At 42.1% G+C, this 20,385-nt stretch overlaps 1 protein-coding gene across 1 annotated transcript; it reads right to left on the bottom strand.

The window, feature by feature from the left end:
• Positions 1-1,985: 1,985 nt before the first annotated feature.
• Positions 1,986-20,215, bottom strand: LOC100702655 (oxysterol-binding protein-related protein 11). The gene is made up of 13 exons (XM_003453199.5): positions 19,806-20,215; positions 19,493-19,561; positions 19,128-19,303; positions 18,707-18,786; positions 15,362-15,547; positions 14,568-14,766; positions 12,348-12,493; positions 12,073-12,213; positions 8,857-9,319; positions 7,253-7,439; positions 6,293-6,475; positions 6,060-6,213; positions 1,986-5,565 (listed from the first exon to the last, which is right to left on the bottom strand). The coding sequence occupies exons 1-13, from the start codon at positions 19,919-19,921 to the stop codon at positions 5,509-5,511; spliced, it is 2,157 nt and encodes a 718-aa protein (XP_003453247.2). The 5' UTR covers positions 19,922-20,215; the 3' UTR covers positions 1,986-5,508.
• Positions 20,216-20,385: the final 170 nt, after the last annotated feature.

Genomic DNA, 20,385 nt, shown 5'->3' with positions numbered 1-20,385 from the left:
ATTTTAAACTGTGAACCATACTTAAAGCTATGGATGCTTGTTTCCACCACTTACAATAAATAAATAAATGCAAAAAACTGTCAGACAGAGTTTAGTTGACAACTTGAGTTATCATCAATTTAGTTACACAACTCAAAGCTTCGAGTTACTTCTGAGTGAGTCAAAAATCCAAGTTTCCACACAAAGCGGCTCGAGTAAATTCAAGACCAAAATAACAGAGATTAAAAAGAAGAATAACAGAATCCCCTTAAATAACATTTTTTACTGCAAACTGTGGGAAAAAATGTGCAACCAAACTGAAGTTGTGTTGTTATTCTGCCACACGCTTCACACTGTGAACTTTTTTTTTAAAGTCTTTTATTACCAGCATATCTCTCAAGTGTCCTTGGCATTCTTCTGCTGAGATAGTTACCTCGTCCTCATGTATGACCTGCGTGTTTCGCCATGCTCTGGCTCTCGTTTGTGCAACACAGTTGCTATTTGAGAAACAAAAATCTTTATGCTTCGATAAGAACCCTGATGACTTGATACAAACTGCATCAGCAAGAAATAAAGACACTGCAGGTCATGCAGATCATACATGTGCTAAAATTAACGTGTTTTTAATGATTAATAAACAGAAGGAATAAACTGATTTGCAAATAATGCGCATTAATGGTATGATTATGATGGAATAATCCGAATAAACAGACCTGCAAATCCTGCTGCACCTTGCTGAATCTCACCGGGTAAATAAGCTGTGTCACCTCTTCACAGAGCTCCATCACGGTGGGTTTCCTTGTGGGGGACTGTGTATTTTATTGAAATACCTGACTTCTTGTGCCTGAGGTCAAGGTCAGCTGTCTCTCTTTCACTCACAGCTAGCATCTTCATAGATTCTACACAATATCTTGCCAAAATGGGCTTTAGTCAAAGTCTGAGCGAGCAAGTGTTAAGACCTAGAACCTAGAACCCCGTGGGCAGCAGGGCAATATCAGCAAAACTAAAATATAACATTTATCTTTTTAGAGTCCTTCTTCTGACAACTCTTCCAAATAAGCCATACTTGTTTAATTAATTAATCATTTTCTAATTGTGCTGTCATGAACTTTAACATTTAACATGCTAACTGAGGCCTGTAGAGTCTGAGCTGTAGCTCTTGGAATTTTTGTAGTTTCTCTGAACATGGTCTGACCTTGGGGTGAATTTACTGAGACGTTTACTACTGGAAAGACTTGTGCTTTTACAGAGGTGCTCACACTGGCTGATGACAAGTTAATCAAGTGCATTTGTTCAGCAGCAGCTGGCTGCTACTCACCGTCTTAATTCCTATGGAAGCAGAGAGGGTGGAGTTAGCTTTTCACAGGAGTGCATATATGTACAGTTATAATGGTGGACGTTATATTTAACATAGCGAGAGCTTCAAATAATGAGGTCAGTGTAACTCGTAATCAAAGCCTCAGATTTTTAAACTACTCTGATGGCACAGATTCAGAAAATATATGATTAATGACAGAAGATATGGTCGTACCAGGCTCACAGCTCTGGCTGTTGGTACAGAAGCTCCACCCATGTGCTATCAAACCTTCTGCTTATAAGGGGCAGCCAATCACAAAACAGTTGGCTTAAAGGGAGAAAGAACAGCTCGTTTCAGGCAGGATGAACTGACGGGCTGCATAAAGGCCATGAATGTGATATGTATGTATTATTTTGAACAGTTAATCATGCAAAGCCACTCTAGTAGAGTCCAAGGATAAAAAATGGTAAAAAAATATGAGTGCAATAGAGCTCCCTTATCTTAAGTTGATGTCCTGAGTAGAGTTGAAACTCCAAGCCAAAGGCTAAGCTGATGAGTTCCTAGACTTAACAAATGACCAGTACTATGCTGTGAAATCAAAAGGGAAACTACTGTTTGGACTTGTGCAGGTGTAGCTTCCCATACGTCTTAAAATCAGCCTTTTTCGCATAAATAATAATGCTGATAAGTAGAGGAACCAGACACAGCATACAAGTGATACGCCATTTATTAGATTATCTCACACATCCATTTTTCCCCCCACACCAGGTTTCCTTCAGTGCATTTCAGAGACCTGCAAGACAACCAGCAGAATCCAAAAACCAGGAGGACGTCAAAACCGTCAGTAAAAGTGCTCAGTCGAAGTCTCGACGTCGAGCATTGATTTTAAAAATAAACCCAAAAAAGAAAAAGAAATCAAACACACGTTAACAATACATACATCATTGCATCGGTCAGATAAGTAGGTGATGAGTGCCGTGCTCCTTGCTGGAAGGCACACGCACATGAAGAGTTTGCATAAGGCACCAAGATTTGAAGGGGGTAGCTTATCAATGGCAGGGTGGCTTTCTGCTTTCAGAACGTGTTGCTTTAGCAGGGAGGCGATACATACAGGATATCATGTATACATCACAGCACGGTAGAGTGGAATCAAAGTGGAAAACAAATACTGATTGAACATGAAGTACTCAAAGTGACTCCAGAAATAAGAAGGGCAAGCTCGGGGATGGACACACACTTAAAGAAAATATTTATTTACATTACAAAAGGAAGCAAATTTGGTTAAAAGCTTTCACAACAGACATTAGGAAACTTAAGCGAGTTTGCAATCATGCTGCAGGACTTTTCCAAACACTGCAAAACCACAAAGAAAAAAGGCAAAAGACATGAAGAGTGGCATAGCATTTTTTTTGTCCTTTTTAGAAGCATTCACCTGTGACTGAATCATTTAAATTTTTAATAAAATTTGCTAATTTTCAGTCTACAACATGCTATTCCAGCAATGTGAACTTGTCAAAAAAAAAAACATCAATATTAACAGCATTCAGCATTAAATTGAGAGCTGAAGCTCTGAAAGGAAACTTTTTGTGTTTCTAAAGGAATTTATAGTGAGCATCAACGAGGGCGTACACTGATTAAACTTGGCGTTAAATTCAGTGTACATGTTGGCTGGTTACGTGCTCATTTAGCTCTTTTAAAACACTGTTTTTTGGTCTGACCTACTTACCTAAAACCCTGCATCATAGTTGCTCACAAATGCACTACTAAGCACTTACATTGGGAGTGTCAATGTGCAAGTTTTGTTCTTTTAGTGGTCTGTCTCCTTGAGAAATATGTAGCTTGTAAAGTGCAATTGCTGAATAGTGCCACAAGGTGGTGCCTCCTTCCGCTATACAGATCTGAGGGCGCACTATGAAGCAAGATTAAAGGATAACAAGTTAAGTTTAGTCTTCAGCACAGCACAGCACATCACAAAGGTGTGTGTGTGTGTGTGTGGGGGGGGGGCTGTTATTTTTGTTTGTTTGTTTTTTAAACTGGATAAATCACCATGGCAACTTATGCCAAACAACCTGGTGTGGAGCAGGTTATTTTCAGAGCAGCGCTAATCTTAGCTAGTGGCTCATCTCAGCTATTAGCTAATGTCAGCGATTTGCTAATCTGTTGCCATTAATAACTGTTAAAATGAAAATGTGATAAAGTAAGGAAGAAAGAAATGAGAGAAACACCCTTCAACCTTTCCAGGGGTTGATGTTGCATGTCCACCAGAGGGCACTCTGCAACTTCCCTGCTGGCAACGTGTTGGAAGCCACAAACAATAACCAACTGATCCAACCAGACTGAAACAGAGTAATCAATTACTTGTGATAATAAAACGAGATTTTTTTTGAACTGCAATATTATATGCCCTTAGTAAGGGCTAATAAATAATCATACATAACAAACATTAGGGAAATCTTGAGAAAAATTAACCAATATATCAGATTATTTAAGTCATGAAATCCAATAACATTCGAAGCACAGATCCTAAAGCGGTCTGGGTTAACAAAGTTGATTAGTAAAACAGATCATCTGTGAACATGTTTTTAGGTTGTTGGACTTGCTTTGTAGTACACCCCTCTGGAAAAGTACAGTTGATGTTAAGGAAACCTCGTGGCACAATGCATTACTGAGGAAATGTTGCACAAACACATCACCCACTACTGGACACGGTAACTATTTGGAACAGTTGGAGAATTTTACCCATCACCAAACCCTAAAAAAAGATCTGCTTACAGCTTAATGGGGAGCGTTCACTAAATTTTATGATTTAAAAAAATAACCCTAATAGAGTCATAGTGATGCCACCAAGGTCATCTTAGGCCTCTTATGCACGCCTGGAAACCCCAGGCAACCTCTCGTCACTGGGGGAGGGGGGTATATTTCCAAACTGTTTGGGGAGTGGTTCCCAGCAGTTACAAGGTGAAACTGATCGCAAAGCGATATATGGTGCTGCACCAATAACCTCTTTGTTATTGCTTCTGTGAAAAGTTGCGGTCGTGAGTAGTTGGTGCAAAGAAATGTTGGGTGTTATCCAAACAGTCTCCAACTAGTCTCTAAGCAGGAGTGAAACTACGAATTGGGAGTGTGACGCAAACCGGATATAGACAGTAAACGTGCACCTTACCACTGAAAACGTTTTAAAGGACTCAACTTCCACCTTGAGGGTGAGCAGTTTCTATTTCAGGCTTGTTTTGCACTCTTCATAGTTTCACTACTGCTCAGAGAGCCATTGCAAAGTGTTTGCAGACAAGTTGGTGTCTTCCAAGCAAACTATAACCAACATGCTAGAAACTAAAGCAATTCTAGTGCACTGTCTTTGCAACAGATTTCACTTTGCAACTGCCATAATAAGAGTAAACACAGTAAACGTAGTGCAGTCTACAGTAAACAGTGAGTGAATTCAGTGTTCAGTATTCAGATGCCGTTATTTTTTAATTTTTAGTTCTTTTCTTTAAATCTGTCATTTTAAAGTACGTAAATTTCTGTAAGCACTGCTCAGTGTGCTATTTTATGTATATACTCTGGGAAATTACCCCCTGTTTAATAATTACTCTGGGAGGCATCCACCAAATGTTTCTGTACTGCTCAGATCAAAACACCACAAGTATTTAAATACATCCAGTGACAGAGGGATTGACTTCTGTTTTATCAGCTCAAATACACAGATTCAGCTTTACGAGATGTATACTTGGGGGTTTTCTTTCCTATTTAAAGAAGATATTCACCAAAAGTCACTTTATCCTCAGGTGAGACCACAGTTTAAAAAGAGGAGAAGAAGAAGAATCCATATCCAGGCGGATCATCCGAGTCCAAACAGAGTATCATTCATCAGATCATCTTAAGGCTGTGTAAATAGAGTACCATTACCTCTACAAGAATATGTTTTCATTGACATTAGATTATAAAAAAAACAAAACAAAAAAAACCTAATCCGCAGTACAAAAACTTGTACTCTTCCTGAACATCATGTGAGAGATTCGAGAACACCTTCAGTCATGCCGTCTCGGTCCTTCTCCCCCCTCAGTGTCGCATTCATCTGTACGTCAGTGCAGGTCATGCTTTTCATTTCATAACCAACGGCCACATGCGTGTGTGCACGCAGACACACTCCGGCACACTCACAAACACACACACACACACACACACTCCTGAATCTACAATATCAACATCCAAGATAGGGGGGGCTGAAGAAACTAGGATTTGAATGTAGAGTTTTTCCAAAGTGGCTTGTGATAAACCCAACCTTCACCCTGGAGGAGGAGAGACGAGAGTCAGTATGGTATCACGTATTAGTGATAATGAAGCGTCTGCAGTGAGATAGCATAATTGTTTACCCTGATAAAGTTAGACAAAACACCAGACTGTTAAGTTGAGGCTGCAAAGTATTTGATTTCAACATTTTTACCAAACAATGGGCATGAAACTAACGTGTGGAAACTCCTCTGAGAAGTTTTTAAAAAAAAATCATGCAATTCAAATATTTTGTGTATATAAGTTGTAAGATCTTGCATCATGTATCATACTAATTTTGCCTGCAGGATTCAGGTGTAGTACCCTCCATACCAATAATGAGTCCTTGGATCCAGAGGGGAAATATATCGGGATCATACGGTCCATGTGGACGTTAAAACAGAGTGAGCGGCGTTCAGCATCGATGTGGCAGTTATATGATTCAATATGACTTCCTATGCAGTAAATACCAGCTGCTGTATCAGCAGAAACCTAATGAATCACCACTGCTCACCTCTCTGTCAAAGTATCGGGTCCTCCAGGGGGTTTCTGTCTCGACACGGTGCCTCTCTTCTGTCCGCTGCCTCTCCTCGAGGACCCTCTTATGCTCAGTGGCTTTCTCGATGTCTTTCTGCCGCAAAGCCTCAGTCACGTGCTGCCACAGGCGTCTGCAAAGGATCGAAACATTTCAGCAAACACTATTAAATACACAGCAGCTGCAAGTTCGCTCCTTCAACTTCCTCTGACCTGGATTCAGTCGGTCCTTGCTTCTCTATTGGCCGCACGTGCTTCTTTGTCACAGGCAGCCTGGTGACGTCGACCATTCTCGTCTCTCCGTTAGTGAAGCTGAACTCCAAAACGCCGTTCCACTCGCCTTGTACGCGGCACACCACTGCATTGGTGGAGTTGTGCTTCACCTCTGCTGTCACCCTAAACGTGTGGTAGGGGGATCGAATTAATACAAACATGCAATTTTGAGGTTTTGTTTAGATATAAACGCCCGTCTAGGACACTTAATTTAAAGAGCTGGAGAACTGGCAATCAAACAAACTCGTCTTACTGCCAACATCCCCAACTAGTCACATCAGATGGCCGACCCTCCCTGAGTCTGGTTCTCCTCGAGGTTTCTGAATGTTAAAAGGGAGTTTTTCCTTCCCACTGTTGCCAAAACGCTTGGTCATAGGGGCCATAGGATTATTGACGTTTTCTGTTTTCTTTGTATTACTGTAGGATCTTTACCTTACAATATAAAGCTCCTTGACGGAACTGTTGTGCTATATAAATAAAATTGAATTAAATACTGTCATAGTATTGCTAGTAGTTCAACTGATCACATAGTCACAGTTCGATTCATTTAGAGAGCACACTTCATTGAATGAATGAAAGCATCGTCTCAATGACCAAATAAGGTCACCTCTGTTTTTTTCTGTTCTTCAGCTTGAGAAATTTTGAAATTAAACTTTTTTGCTTTCCAAGAAACGAAGCAGTAACTGCTTGGAAGTTGTTGCACTTTGGTGGTAAATAAAATTGAGCATCATCAGCATAACAACATAACTTTCTGAAAATGGATCCCAATGGGCAAAAAGGAACACAAGCTCATAACCTGATACGATTCAAACCACATATATTGATATAATGACAATCATTGCAACCACATTAAATACATTCCTTTTACTTCTTGTTGTGGATATAAAAACTAAGACTTACTTGTGTAATTTGCCTCCATAAAACGGTTTAGTCTGAAAAGTAATGACTGCCGAGTAACCTGACTTGGCGCAGTTGATGGTGACTTTGCCGCCAAGTTCCACCCAGGGAACGGTGAGGATGGAGCGAGCATAGGCGCAGGGCAGTGTGAAGGTGTACTCCTCATCGTGCTCCAGCAAATACAGACAACCTGAAAGAATAAATACAGCAGAAACAAGAGTTACAAGGTTTCTGCCAGTTGTAACGTACAGACATGAGGGGTGTGCTACGTAACCTATTAGCCAGCAACAATAAATAAGGATATAGTTGAATCTTACTTTTGTCTTTTTCCACCCTGTGGTATTAATAATGATAGAAATATCCAGGAAAATACTCAACAAAGTGTGAAATGTTAGTATTGCAGCAGCCCTACCGCAGAAATGGTCAAAAAGAGCCTGTAGCCCAACAAGGATGACGGCAGGTTTAGGTCAAACGGTGGATGGAAACGGTTTTAACTTTGTTCTTTTCAGCAGCTGGTTGACTGATAAACAACATCAAGAGCAGCTGGATCCCACAGGTCGGCTGTACCACCTAATTTTGATGCTGCCACCTAGTGAATCTAAACAGCAACGGCATGTAGACGACAGTCTGCAAAGCTGTGCACAGACTCTGCACATGACCGACGCACAACCGTGACACTTCCCTTATTTGTCTGTACTGGGTGACAGAGGAAATGACACAGAGGGTTCTGTGGTTGAGGCCCTACACAGTAAAGTACAAACATGCCCTGTCCTACATTTTTATTTACAAGGACAAGAGAGAAATAGTTTTATTAGGAAATGCATTAATAGTCAAATGAGAATATACACCAAATATGACACCTGATGTACCAGAATTTAGTCCTAAATTAATTACACTGCTGTTTTTGGTAATAAGAGGGCTTTAAGATAAAACTAAAACCAAACTGAGGAGTAAGGGAGTTGGGGGGCACCTCACTTCTATTGTCAGTTACAGCTGTGTATGGAAAGACTTCTTTGGCACTGCGGCCTCGAGCTCTGAGGCATCAGAAGGAGGTGCATGTGAGATAGCGACTTGCCAGCTCCACAGCACACATCATGATATTGTGCATGTGAGAAGAGAGCAGGTAACTTGCCAGAACTCAGCATGCTCCACCTGAGCCAAACAGATTACTTCCAGCAGTGAAAACACACCTGAAGTGGGCCATGTCTTGCTTTGTGCTACATGTGAGAAGTGAGAACTTTAGATAAGAAGCCAACCTGATTCTGCTGACGCCGTCTCGAGTTCATGTGTGAAAACATCTAATGTTTCCAATGCAACGCGCCCTGAACTTTTCTAGACATCCGATCGAGGCGCAGGTGAGAATGAAAATGGGGAGAAGTCAGATCAGACAATAAATGGTCTACACTCTCCCGCTTTATTCAGCAAAGCCTGTGTGAATGAGAGTGTAGAGGAGCTAACCCCCCCGCTGCACTCGCTGCTGGTGAGCGGGCCTCCTACATGTGCTCTATGTGTAAAAACAGCTCGTGTTTCCATCTAACTCCTGCTGCCAACCTCGCAGAACACAGTTTTAAACAAACAAAAAAAAAAAAAAAATTGTGCTGCCTTACCTTCCCCCACCATCGATACTCCAATGGACATGCCCATGAACTTGCTCTTGGTCCACACATGCGTGTTGACACACATCCGCCTCTCCTGGCATTCGGCGTAGAAACCAGACACAGGGGGATGATGGGAAACCTGCTCCGCCACAAAGCGCACTTGGTAGGAGTCCTGGCTGGAAGCAGTGGGGTCGGAGCTTCCCTGTGAAGGCTCATTGGAGGCGTCTGGTCTCTTGGGCACCTTCCAGGAGCAGTGGAAGGTCTCACCAATGATGGGGTTGTAGGGTTTTTTGGCAATGGCGCCTTTGCGGCCCTCGTGGAAGGAGGTGAGGTAGTACTCCACAAACCGGACCATGCGGTCCTCCGGACTGCTGCCGTCTGTGATGGTCACAAAGAGGTCCGGATGGGACATGAAGTCTGCGTACATCTCCAGCAGAGAGCGCTTCTCGAGGATGAAGGTGGGGAGGACCACCTACAAGGAAAATGGACGGGAGAAGAGACTTTAATCACATCTTCTGGAACATACTGCACTAACAAACTGAATCTGAAGACGCTTCTAAATTAGCTCAGGTTAGGCAGAAAAATATAGTGCAATGAGGAAGTGAAAAGACGTAGACAGGACGTGACCCTAAGGATCATGGGGTGTTTACTAGAGTTCCAGCTGAGGTAAGCCAGCGGACCCATGAGATAAATCAGAAACTCAAGAGCAGGATATCGAACTACGGGAGCAAACTGACACTGAAAGATAAGAGTGTCAGCGCAAGCTTCGGGTCAGGGTGTTTTTAAGCACGTGTCCTCGACAACTAATTACCAAGAATGAGGAGCTTACTTCAACCATGACTCCTTATCCTGCCTCAAAATGTGGTTTTTAAACAATTTCAATTACTTTCATGGGCGGCTTTAATTCAAATACAGCGCTGTGCTACTACATATCAGCCTCATCACAGGCTGATATTTAATAAGCATTTAACTGTGACAAATATCTGTTGCTGTCTGCATAGACAGAAATTCACATTTAACAATTACATTTTCATTCATCAGCCTTCCTGTTCTACAGGCCAGCTGAGTCGAGTCCCCTCGAGTTGTGCTCAACGACAAAGACTCATTCAGATTGATGGTGAAATGTTGGCAATGTGTCTGCATTTATAAATCAGACAGCAGTTATTTAAAAACCTTCGAAATCTCTCAGAGGGATTGCAGTCGGTCCAAGTCACACTGCAAAGGTGCAGGCGACCTGCGCAATCATTTTGCGATCAAACATGGTCATGACTGTGCAACACCCTCAAGCTCTGGGCAACTGATTATCACCACAACCTGCAGTCAATTGCACAATGTGAAAAATTCAACTTAATCACCAGGCAGCCGCTGATTATTATTTTCTCTCTTTGGTGGATGTAAGGAGTTTGTCCTTTTCAGCCATTAGCTTGATCTGAATTAGTGTTGGATAATGTGTTAGTTTGTTTAGCTAACATTATCTCTGGATGATGGTGCATGAGATGATCCCTTTTGTTCCAAGTATTCCCAGAATATTTTAATTTATTTAACAAGATAAATATTTGTTGTCCCTGTATCGATACAATATCACAAAAATATTGCGAAATGATCTCAAACACCAACACATCAGGCCACGATCTAAAGAAACAGCTGAGAAACAAAGTCAGTGACATCCGTCAGTCTGGAAAGAGTTAAAGTTCTTTCTAAGGTTTTGGGACTCCAGTGAACCACAGTGAGAGACATTATACACAAATAGAGGAAACTTGGAACAGTGGTGAAGCTTCCCAGGAGTGACCGGCCAACCAAAATTACTCAGAGCTTTCATGGCTCATCCAGGGGGTCACAAAAGAAGTCAGAACAACATCTAAAGACCTGCAGGCCTCATTTGACTTAGTTAAGGTCGGAGTTCATGATTCAACATTAAGACAGAGACTGGCATCCATGGAAGAGTTCAAGGTGAAAACCACTGCTGACCAAAAGGATCACAAAGGCTCGTCTCACATTTACCAAAAACATCTTGATGATCTCCAAGAAAATATTCTGTGGACTGACGAGACAAAAGCTGAGCCTTGTGGAAGGTTTGAGTCCCATTACATCTGACATAAAACTAACAGCATTTCATAAAAAGATCATCACAGCAACAGTCAAACATGGTGGTGAAACACTCCTTGTCAGTTATCACAAAGACTTGATTACAGGTCTTGCTGCCAAGGATGGCACAACTAATTAAGTTCAGGGAGCAATAATCCCGGGAAATTCCCATCCCAGAAGGAATATTGTTCATCTAGATGTTGCTTTTTCACTGGGAGAAATGTTTTGTCACTAGATCTGCAAAATGACCAAACTATAGAGATATAACTTTTTCCACATAAGACCAGGTAGGTTTGGGTTACTTTTTTGTTCCTTAATAAATTATTTAAATAATTTAAAAGCTATATTTTGTATTTACTCAGATTATCTTTGTCTAATATTAAAATTTGTTTGATTTAAAACATGTAAGTCTGTCAAATATGCAAAAAAAGAGAGATCAGGAAAGTGGCAGATACTTTTTCACAACACTGCAGGCAATAACCAACGTGTCAGTGTTAAGCCATAGTTCTGTTTATTTTCTATTAAACAGGTAACTTACTAAGCACCAGTACACCAGGCCGGGGTTGGTATCAGCCTCTTTGACCCTTACTGGACCATAAGAACTGATCAGGACACAATGAACTGCAGTAAATGATGTTGATCTTTTTGTGTTACATTAGAAAAGTTTGCAGGATTTGCTTTTTTTTATAATGATGCATGAAAAGCACAGGAGGAGGATTTATTTAAAAAAAAAAAAAAAAAACCAAGAAGTGAAAGGCTGTGTTTCTGTGTAACAGTTGCTGAGTCAAGGCTGAAATACTTGTGAAACAATCTTACCCCATACTTTTAACTGTGTATCAGTACACTGTTAAAAAATGGTTTATTTAGCTGCAGAAGAACGTGGTGTGAACTCCTCATTTTGGTTTATTCTTTACCAGAATTCTGTGAAACTGCACTCAAAACCAATCAGAAGGGAATCTTGACATCATTTCACGCCTCACTGTGACGCAATGTGCTTTGAACTCTGTGTTTATTGATACAAGAAACTCCTCTCGCTCCAGGAAAATCCTCCTCTGTTACAGCTAAGCGAGCCTTATCAAAGACCCGTTTGTGCTGGCGTCTCAGAGGGATTGTTTTCGCTGATATGGGAACTCGACCTACCCGCGTGAGGTCCATCCCCAGCTTCAGCTGCGACAGCAGGTGTAGGATGACGCTGCGTTCCTCCTCCACGGCACCCAGGTCCTCCTCCTTGTCCGTGAAGGAGTCCTCCAATTCATCCTCTGCATCTATGTCTTCCTGTTCCTGTGAGGAGAGGAGGGGGAAGAAGTTAAAGTTTTTTTGTATGACTGATTTTAAAACGAGGCAGTCTCACAGAGCATTAACAGAAAACTGCAACAACCATGACACAGATAACCTCTTCTCTCTCTCGGTCTTACCCCGGAGAAGTTGCAGGACTCGGGGCTGCTGAGCTCCAAGCGGTTCCCCTCCAGCGGGCCCTCCCCCGTCGCGAAGCTGCCCAGGGAGCTGCTGCCATTCTTCAGGATGTCTGGCAGTTTGGGCTCCAGCCACTCGATGGTGGGTCCTGCAGTGGACGGGGAGTGCACAGGTGCAGGTTCAGAGGTACTCATGGTCCTACCCCTCCCTCCCACCCGACCGAGACCCCCCTACATGCACAGGTAGTGCTAAGCTCGGCCCACCATTCGCCGCACGGCGCCCTGCGATGGCCTGGCAGCTGACCGGGCAGAGCTTCTGCTCCTCAGAGAGTTGCCGTCGACCAAAAGACTGTAACCCAACTCCTCCGTGAAGCCAGGTATCAGGATACTCTGGAAGCATCCCCACCCTCTGATTGGCTAAACCCTCCCAGTATGGCGTGCCCCCCTCCGCCCCCTTTGAAAGTACGTATAGCAGAGGACAGATCTAATTCAAATTCACCTTGTGCGTCAGAAGACTTAATCTGATTGGCTGCTGCGGCGAGTCCGGCCTTATGAAATATACATCGAGTAACGAGATCCGCTGTGGAAAAAGTGGGACGAGTTTTCCGGCATTTTAACAAAAGATCAGCGAGTCTCCTCTCCTTCACCTTACTGTATGATTTTTAATGTGAAGCTTAAAAACAGAGCTGTCCTCGAGGTGCTGCGGATGGATATTTAACCATCTGAGATCCAATTACCAGCGAGACAGGTGGTACGAACAGGGACAGGTGACCCCATCAATAATGCAGAATAATTCCAGTGTCCGGCCAAACTAACCGTCTAGATTGGGTGCAGACACTGCATGAGCAAGACTACGATTTGTTTTTAGGATTGCGTGCCCAGTAAAGACTTAAATATTTAACACCAACTTCCCAAACATCACGTATTTACTGAACTTAAGATTGAACTTTTATTTATTAGTTTATAAAGGATTTATATAATAATAAGATGGAGGTGGTGCAGAGGGACAGTGTTTGGGATGACTCAGTACCACAGTAGCAGGTGATTTTGACCTTAAAGCACCACGAGGGACTGAATCCAAATGAGGGCTTCAAAACTACAATCTACAGGTGGCACAACCTTCCCCCCAAAGTACAAGTCCTACAATTACTGGGTCTTTTTTTTGACTAATATTCTGCTCAGCTCAATAAAATGTCAGCTGTTATACTTTATGTCATGGAAGTAACCCTGAAAGATGAGTTACTAAAGTGGCGTCCAGAAAAATATTAGAGCCATTTTATTCATCACAGAAGCTTGGGTTGTTTGTAAAGCATCTACTTGAATTTTTTTTATTTTAGGGTTTTCCATTAAGTGGCAGGACCACATATTAGGTGCCTTTTTAGCATCTACTCGGCTGGGGTTCCAAGCACGCTGAGACAAGCCAAAAATGAATGAAAACAGCCATTTTTGAAACCCGGGAACGAGGGAAATGGCTGCACACAAACCAACGCCGATGAGATGCAGACATTCACCATCGGTGTAGTGCCATCACGGCGATGGCACTGCCTATCAGCAGTTTATTAACAGTTTATTAACCTCTTGCTTTCATCTACAGCATCTTTTGTCCCGTTTCCTTCTCCTCAACCAGTCACAGCAGATGACTGAACCTCCCCGAGCCTGGTTTTGCCAGAGGTTCCTTCCTGTTAAACAGGAGTTTTTCCTTCCCACTGTCACCAAGGGCTTGCTCATAGGGGGTCATGTGATTGTTGGGGTTTTGTGTACTATTGTAGAGTCTTTACACTACATTATAAAGCGCCTTGAGACATAGTTGGAATTTAGGCTATATGAGTTACACTAAATAAAGTTGCGTGTCCATGCTGCCTGACCACAATACAGCAATAGAAACCATGTCAAATGTGCAAACTGAGGAAGAAAATGTTTCTATGTTCTATGAATAAAATGCAGGTTTATGAGGTTTGCAGATCATTTTACAAGCTGCCCACCTTTGTAAGTATTCTGTTTGTAGAAACTCGTGTCGGCCAAAAGCTCTCTGCCTGCCAGCCTGGGTCCAGATGAACTAAACTGAGTTTGGGCTTTTAGTGTACTTAGTGTCATTAGTTAGCACACCCTTAACGTATCCAGGTACTTTAACATAAAAAGTTCAATTTACTTGTTGTTACCTTTGTGACAAACACATAAGGTAACAACAACAACCCACCACTACATAAACATCCCTCCACGTACCTCCCAGGGAGCTTCTCTGTCGGGCCATCTGCTGCAGGTGGAGGATGTGCAGGCACTCGTTGAGGCAGTTCATGGTGGCCATGGAAGTGGCCTTGAGCATCAGCAGGTCCTGGTCCAGGGGGGAAAGGCCAGGAGTCGCAGGCAGGCCCTCAATGCCCTGGATCAGGTCCTTGTGCTGGCCCTGGGCTTGGCTCATCATCTGGAGATAAAAACAAGGATGTTGTGGTTATTTTTAATAAGCGCAAGGCCTCACAAGACCGTGATTAACTATCTATGCAGGCAGCTCTGCTGATTTTGACTCAGTGCCTTTAACCATCACGTTCTGATTAATTCAAGGGAAAAAAACATATTTACACCTTGCTGATTAGAACAAAAACCACTCGAGTTTTATAAACATGAGAGTGCCCCCTTGTGGACAATCTACAGCATTAAACTGGCTCAGAGAGAGACTACTAAAGCTCATGACTAAACAAATCTCAATGAGCTAAAGGCCTGCTCTAAAGCGCCTCTTAAATATTTCACATTCACCGCTGCGTGCCTTGTAGGAACTAAATGTTTCTTGTACATTTTCCTCGTACTTGGCCTTGAGTTTAAACTTTAATGAAACATTGTAGTGAGTGCCAGCACTGCTTTCTGTCTGCTCATCTTGTCCAAACACTGCGGCACAGTCATTTTAATCTTCATAAAATGTAGCACGCCACTAGCGTCCCTTGGGATTTAGTCCCCAGTGTTTGTGTCTTGGCTAAAAGTTCCCCCCAATCAGTGAGTTATGACTTCTTCAGATCAAAGTGTACCTCTCTTGCGTCCATCAGGTGGTCGGGCAGCAGGGACCTCTTACTGGAGTAGGCCGACGAGCCTCTGACCTGCGACCAGCCGAACATAGAGGCGGGGTTTTGGCTGGGCCGGCGCATGGACATCGGGGAGCTGCCGCTGCCCTGAGACGCTGTGGAGTAACTCCGGGACTTTGACGGAGGCTGACTCTGAGGAACGGAGACCAACAACAGTCATTATGTTTATGGGTCAGCGCAGTGTTTCTAGCTATAAATGAGATGGGGTGTATTGCACTACCATCTTGTTTTTTTTCAATATAAAACTTTTTAAAAACATTTTATAAGCAGTGTAGACTACTGATATTTATCAGGTTTTTTCATGGCCCCTGAACTCCATACTGTTTCCTGAATTTGTGACATACGTAAACAAACAAAAAGTATTTATTTATTTTTAATGCTGGACTAAATTAAACCCAATAGCACAAAACATGCAGAAAATATATTTTTATCAAATGCTTTTGATTTTATTTTAGTAAAAGGAAAAAATCCTGTTATGTTTTGGGGTTTGTTTGTTTTTTCTTGAGTCTCCAAAACTGGCCTGAACCTGAAGACGTTCTCACAGATTTAAATGCTGCTTTCGCAGGATTGTAACATTTAATTACTTAATTCAAACCAAACACTGTGCACTTAAAAAGATCTTAATATAAGACAAAGAAGTTCAACAGTGCGGCTCAGTTTGTCTACATGATAAAGAAATGCTGCTGTAGTAAATGAAATAAAGTCGTTAGAATGACTCTCTGTGCTTAAATTGTCATTTCAATTCAATTCAGTTTTATTTATATAGTCAAATCAACAGTTGCCTAAAGGTGCTTTATACTGTAAGTTAAAGACACTGCAATAATACAAAGAAAACAGAAAACAGATAATCATATGGCCCCTATGACCAAGCGTTTTGGCAACAATGGGAAGGAAAAACTTCCTTTTAACAGGAAGAAAGCTCCAGCAGAACCAGGATCAGGGAGGGGCGGCTCACAGAATATGTATTTATATATTTTTAAACTATGTATCAACAGTAAAAAACAGACATTTTTACAGTAGATTGTGGCTTGGAGTCTTTATCAGCAGGAAAGGCTGTAAAAACTTAAAAGTCCAAACTTCACATTTTTCAAAGCTGTCATTGGGCCCGGATCACAGTCTTTGCCAGGCAACTTCCGGGTCCCAGGCTCTGTGGTTTGAAGCACTTAAAAACATTTTGCTTATATTTTGGCACATCTTTGCTCATTTTTCCTTAACTTGGACATCTCCAGACCATTATAATGGGCCATAGCCTGCACAGCAATCTGGAGATCAATATCCAGATCAATACTGCTGCCTGCTGCACTTACAAACAGGCTGGAAGCTGATATTTCTTTACATAAACACCGATACTGTTCTAACTTTGTTGGATTGCCTCCTTTGGCACATGTGAAAGGAAAACAGGAAACAGGAAACTGTCGCATCCGCTCACGAGTCACAGACTGGATTTTGCTGAGGAAGTTTTTACAACAGCCTAACAGTTTTAATACCAAAGTACTGTCCTGCTGTTTTACTGCTGCACATTTATTGACAGATCGGCAGCCATTTAAGGGCCTTTAGAGCCTAAAGGTGTGCAGCAGGATGGGTTTTCTGCTCCAAAAACCAAAAAAGACTAATGAAAGAGCATTGTGTCACTGCTCATCAGCACAGAAATGTTAAAAAAAAAAGAAAAGAAAATGCTGATTTTTGCTGATTTTGACTTTCACAATGACGTCAAAGATGGACTTTGAAGTAAAACGCAGCTGTTCATGGTTTACAAGCCTTTAAAGACAGACAGGACTGAATGAGCTGCACATTTCACATCGAGTGAGCTTTCCGGGTTTTACATAGGATAAACATTTCTTTAAAATCTGCAAAAATGCTAATATGCAAATTTAGATAAAGATCCTGGATATGAAGGTAAAGTACAAAGCTTCATGCATCAAGGCAGCCATATGCCTTTAGCTTTTATTTTGTAAGCACACCGAGTTGAGTTTATGAAAATGTGTTTTCTGCACAGTCATCACTGCTCACAGACACAAATATCTGCACAAACTGCTCACACAGCTGCAGACGCATCATTTGATAAGAGCTTACAAAGCAAACTTTAGCACGATTTCATGCCAGTCAGACTTCCTTTTCTTTCCTTGTTGCTTTAGTGGTGGTTCTGTGGGCTTACAACATTGTCACTGCTCTCTCTGCTTCAATTTCACGTGTTTCCTTACAGAAAAAATGGTGGTGTGGCTGTCTGCAGACTGCATGCAGCGACCACGACCCTTCTGATTTAGAATCGGTTTGATTTGGTAAGAAACACACAGATCGGCCATTACATGAGCCATAAATCCGATGGCGATTTTGACTAATTTTTTCAAGGATAAGAATATTTCCACGGACAGAATGAATGAGTGCAACGAACTCATTGTTATGTTCAAAAAAACAGTTTGAGATGCTTTGTGACATGGTGTGTTATCCTGCTCGAAGCAGCCATGACTAGATGAGTACACTGTGGTTATAATTTTTGCTGCAAACAAATTTTGCAGCAAAAATTGAGACTCATCAGACCAGGCAATGTTTTTCCAGTCTTCTATTGTTCAATTTTGGCAAACATGGGTGAACAGTAACCTCAGTTGCCAACAGCACAAGAACCAGATGTGGTCTTCTGCTGCTGGTGAGATGCTCTTCTGCATACCTTGCTTGTAACAAGTGATTGCTTTGAGTTACTATTGTATTCCTATGAGCCTCAAGCAGTCTGGATATTTTCTCTCTCTGATCATTCTCTGTAAATCCAGGAATCGGCTGTGTGGGAAAATCCCAGCAGATCAATAGACCAACAAACCAAGCGACATTCAAAATCACTTAAATCACCATCTTGCTGATGCTCAGTTTGAACCTCAGCAGGCCATCCTGACCATACCTATGTGTCTAAATGCATTGACCAGCTGTCATGTGATTGGCTAATAGGATACCTTTATTAACAAGCAGTAGTCTGATTGATGGGGTTTTCTCTGTATTATTGTGGAGTCTTTACCTTACAATATAAAGTGCCTTGAGGTGACTTTTGTAGTTATTTGATGCTACACAAACAAAATTGAATTGAACTGAACTACTGTGTCATTATATCCAACAGGCGGCCTGCCTCAACTGATTTTTATTTTTGACTTTTTTATCTTAATTATGCTTCTTCTTTGAAAGATAACATTAAAAAAAAATGTTTAAACTATATATTCTTGACAGAAGAATGATCCAGTGTAAACCAACCATGGTACAAATTATGGTCATGTGCCTCTTTTCAGGTATAAACACACTCAGTCTTACCTTCCCCATGGCCTCTGTGTGGTGCTGCGTGCAGATCTGTAGCCTGCTGACCCAGTGCTGCCTCTCTTTGGCATCAGAGGCTGACACACACACACACACACACACACACACACACACACACACACACACACACACAGGAGAAGAAGAAGATGACCTTGTTACAGTAACTCTACAGTAATCATACTCAGCATTGATTCCTGTGTGCTTCTGCATCACCGGCAGCAGATAATGGAAAAACATCCAGATCAATACAGCACGAACAAGATGGAAGTTAATGAGAGAAAGGCTGAGCTTTTAAAAAAAAAAGAAAAGAAAAAGTAGAATGGAGGCATCAATAAAAGGTGGAGAGCTCAGGGAGGAGCACACAAGCACCAGCTAAAGCCAAATTAACTTAGAGCACTCATGACTGCCAGATCCTCACCCCTGAGCTTGTACTGCTCCCCGCTGATGGCATTGACAGTGAAGGTATGCGAGTCCTCATCACTCGGGGAAATAACGGCCCCCGCCAAAGGGAGCATGCCACGGGGCTTCTGTGGCCGTGACTGCTCATTGACGAAATACTCAAGCAGGCCCGCCTCATTGTTCAAGACAAAGAACCTGAAATCAAACAACACTGGCTTAGTCTGCTGTCCATGATATGACTTTTTATCACAGTCACACCTTACATTTTTGTTTGGCAAGTTATAAACACACACACACACAAAGGTACTTCGTCCCTATAAAACTGTAAGGTCTTTAATGCTCATTGAGATGACTTATGGCCCATGAAGTTGGGTCAGAACTCACCTGTACTGCCAGCCTGTCACCAGGTTGGTGTATTTCATCAGGTAGCCATCAATATTCTCCATGTGATCGCTGGTATTATGGGGCAAAAGGAGACACTCATAAAATGATACAGGCAGTGAGCACACGCCCATAAACACAGCAAGGTAAACACACAATTCAATCACAGAGCATTCCTCTGACTCAGCTTGTATACCTGAGAACCAAATACACACTTAAACACTACTGAAAAAGAGTAAGTTATTGTGCTGTCCGGGTCAACAAAGTGCTCCTGACAGCACTAAATTAGCTGCTAGCGGGACAAACTAACACCCACCTGTACTGCCAGCTTTTGGCACTCGCTCTCCCCGAGCTCGGGGTCCTGTTCTGGGGGTATACATCCAGCTTGCCTTCGTTTTCCGTGATTCGGATCGTCGTGGTTTCCCCTTGCATAGTCACTAGCAACGACACCTCCTCTGGACGCAGCTTGCTAGCGCTAAGCTAACCTGTAAAGCCAGCCAAGTCGCTACAGGGCTGATTTTTCTTTTTTTTTTTGTAAAGGACGGAGTCTCTCTTACTGAGAGCTCATCGCTTAACGAAAAGCACCACCGCACAGGCTAGACACGTTGGACTGATAACTGGCTGATGACAGCTGAAAAAACATGGTCTGCTCTACTGGAACTGGGAGTAGCTAACAGACTGCTAGCTCGCCTGATATTTACTGGCTTCTGTTGGGGACACGGTCATGTGACTCACCTTACAGGAGCGCATTTCCGCATTGATTTATATATACTTTTTTAAATATAATAATTTATGATAAACAAAAAATCCATCCAACCAAAAAACAAAACAAAACAAACAACAAAAACCGTAAAAGAGGCATAAAGGGTTTTTTAAAAAAATGGAGTGGATTAAAA

Source organism: Oreochromis niloticus, linkage group LG23, assembly GCF_001858045.2.
Source record: "Oreochromis niloticus isolate F11D_XX linkage group LG23, O_niloticus_UMD_NMBU, whole genome shotgun sequence".
In the NCBI taxonomy this organism is placed as follows: Eukaryota; Metazoa; Chordata; class Actinopteri; order Cichliformes; family Cichlidae; genus Oreochromis; species Oreochromis niloticus.
Note: the sequence above shows the minus strand (reverse complement) of the source record. Positions and strands in the feature narration are given on the sequence as shown.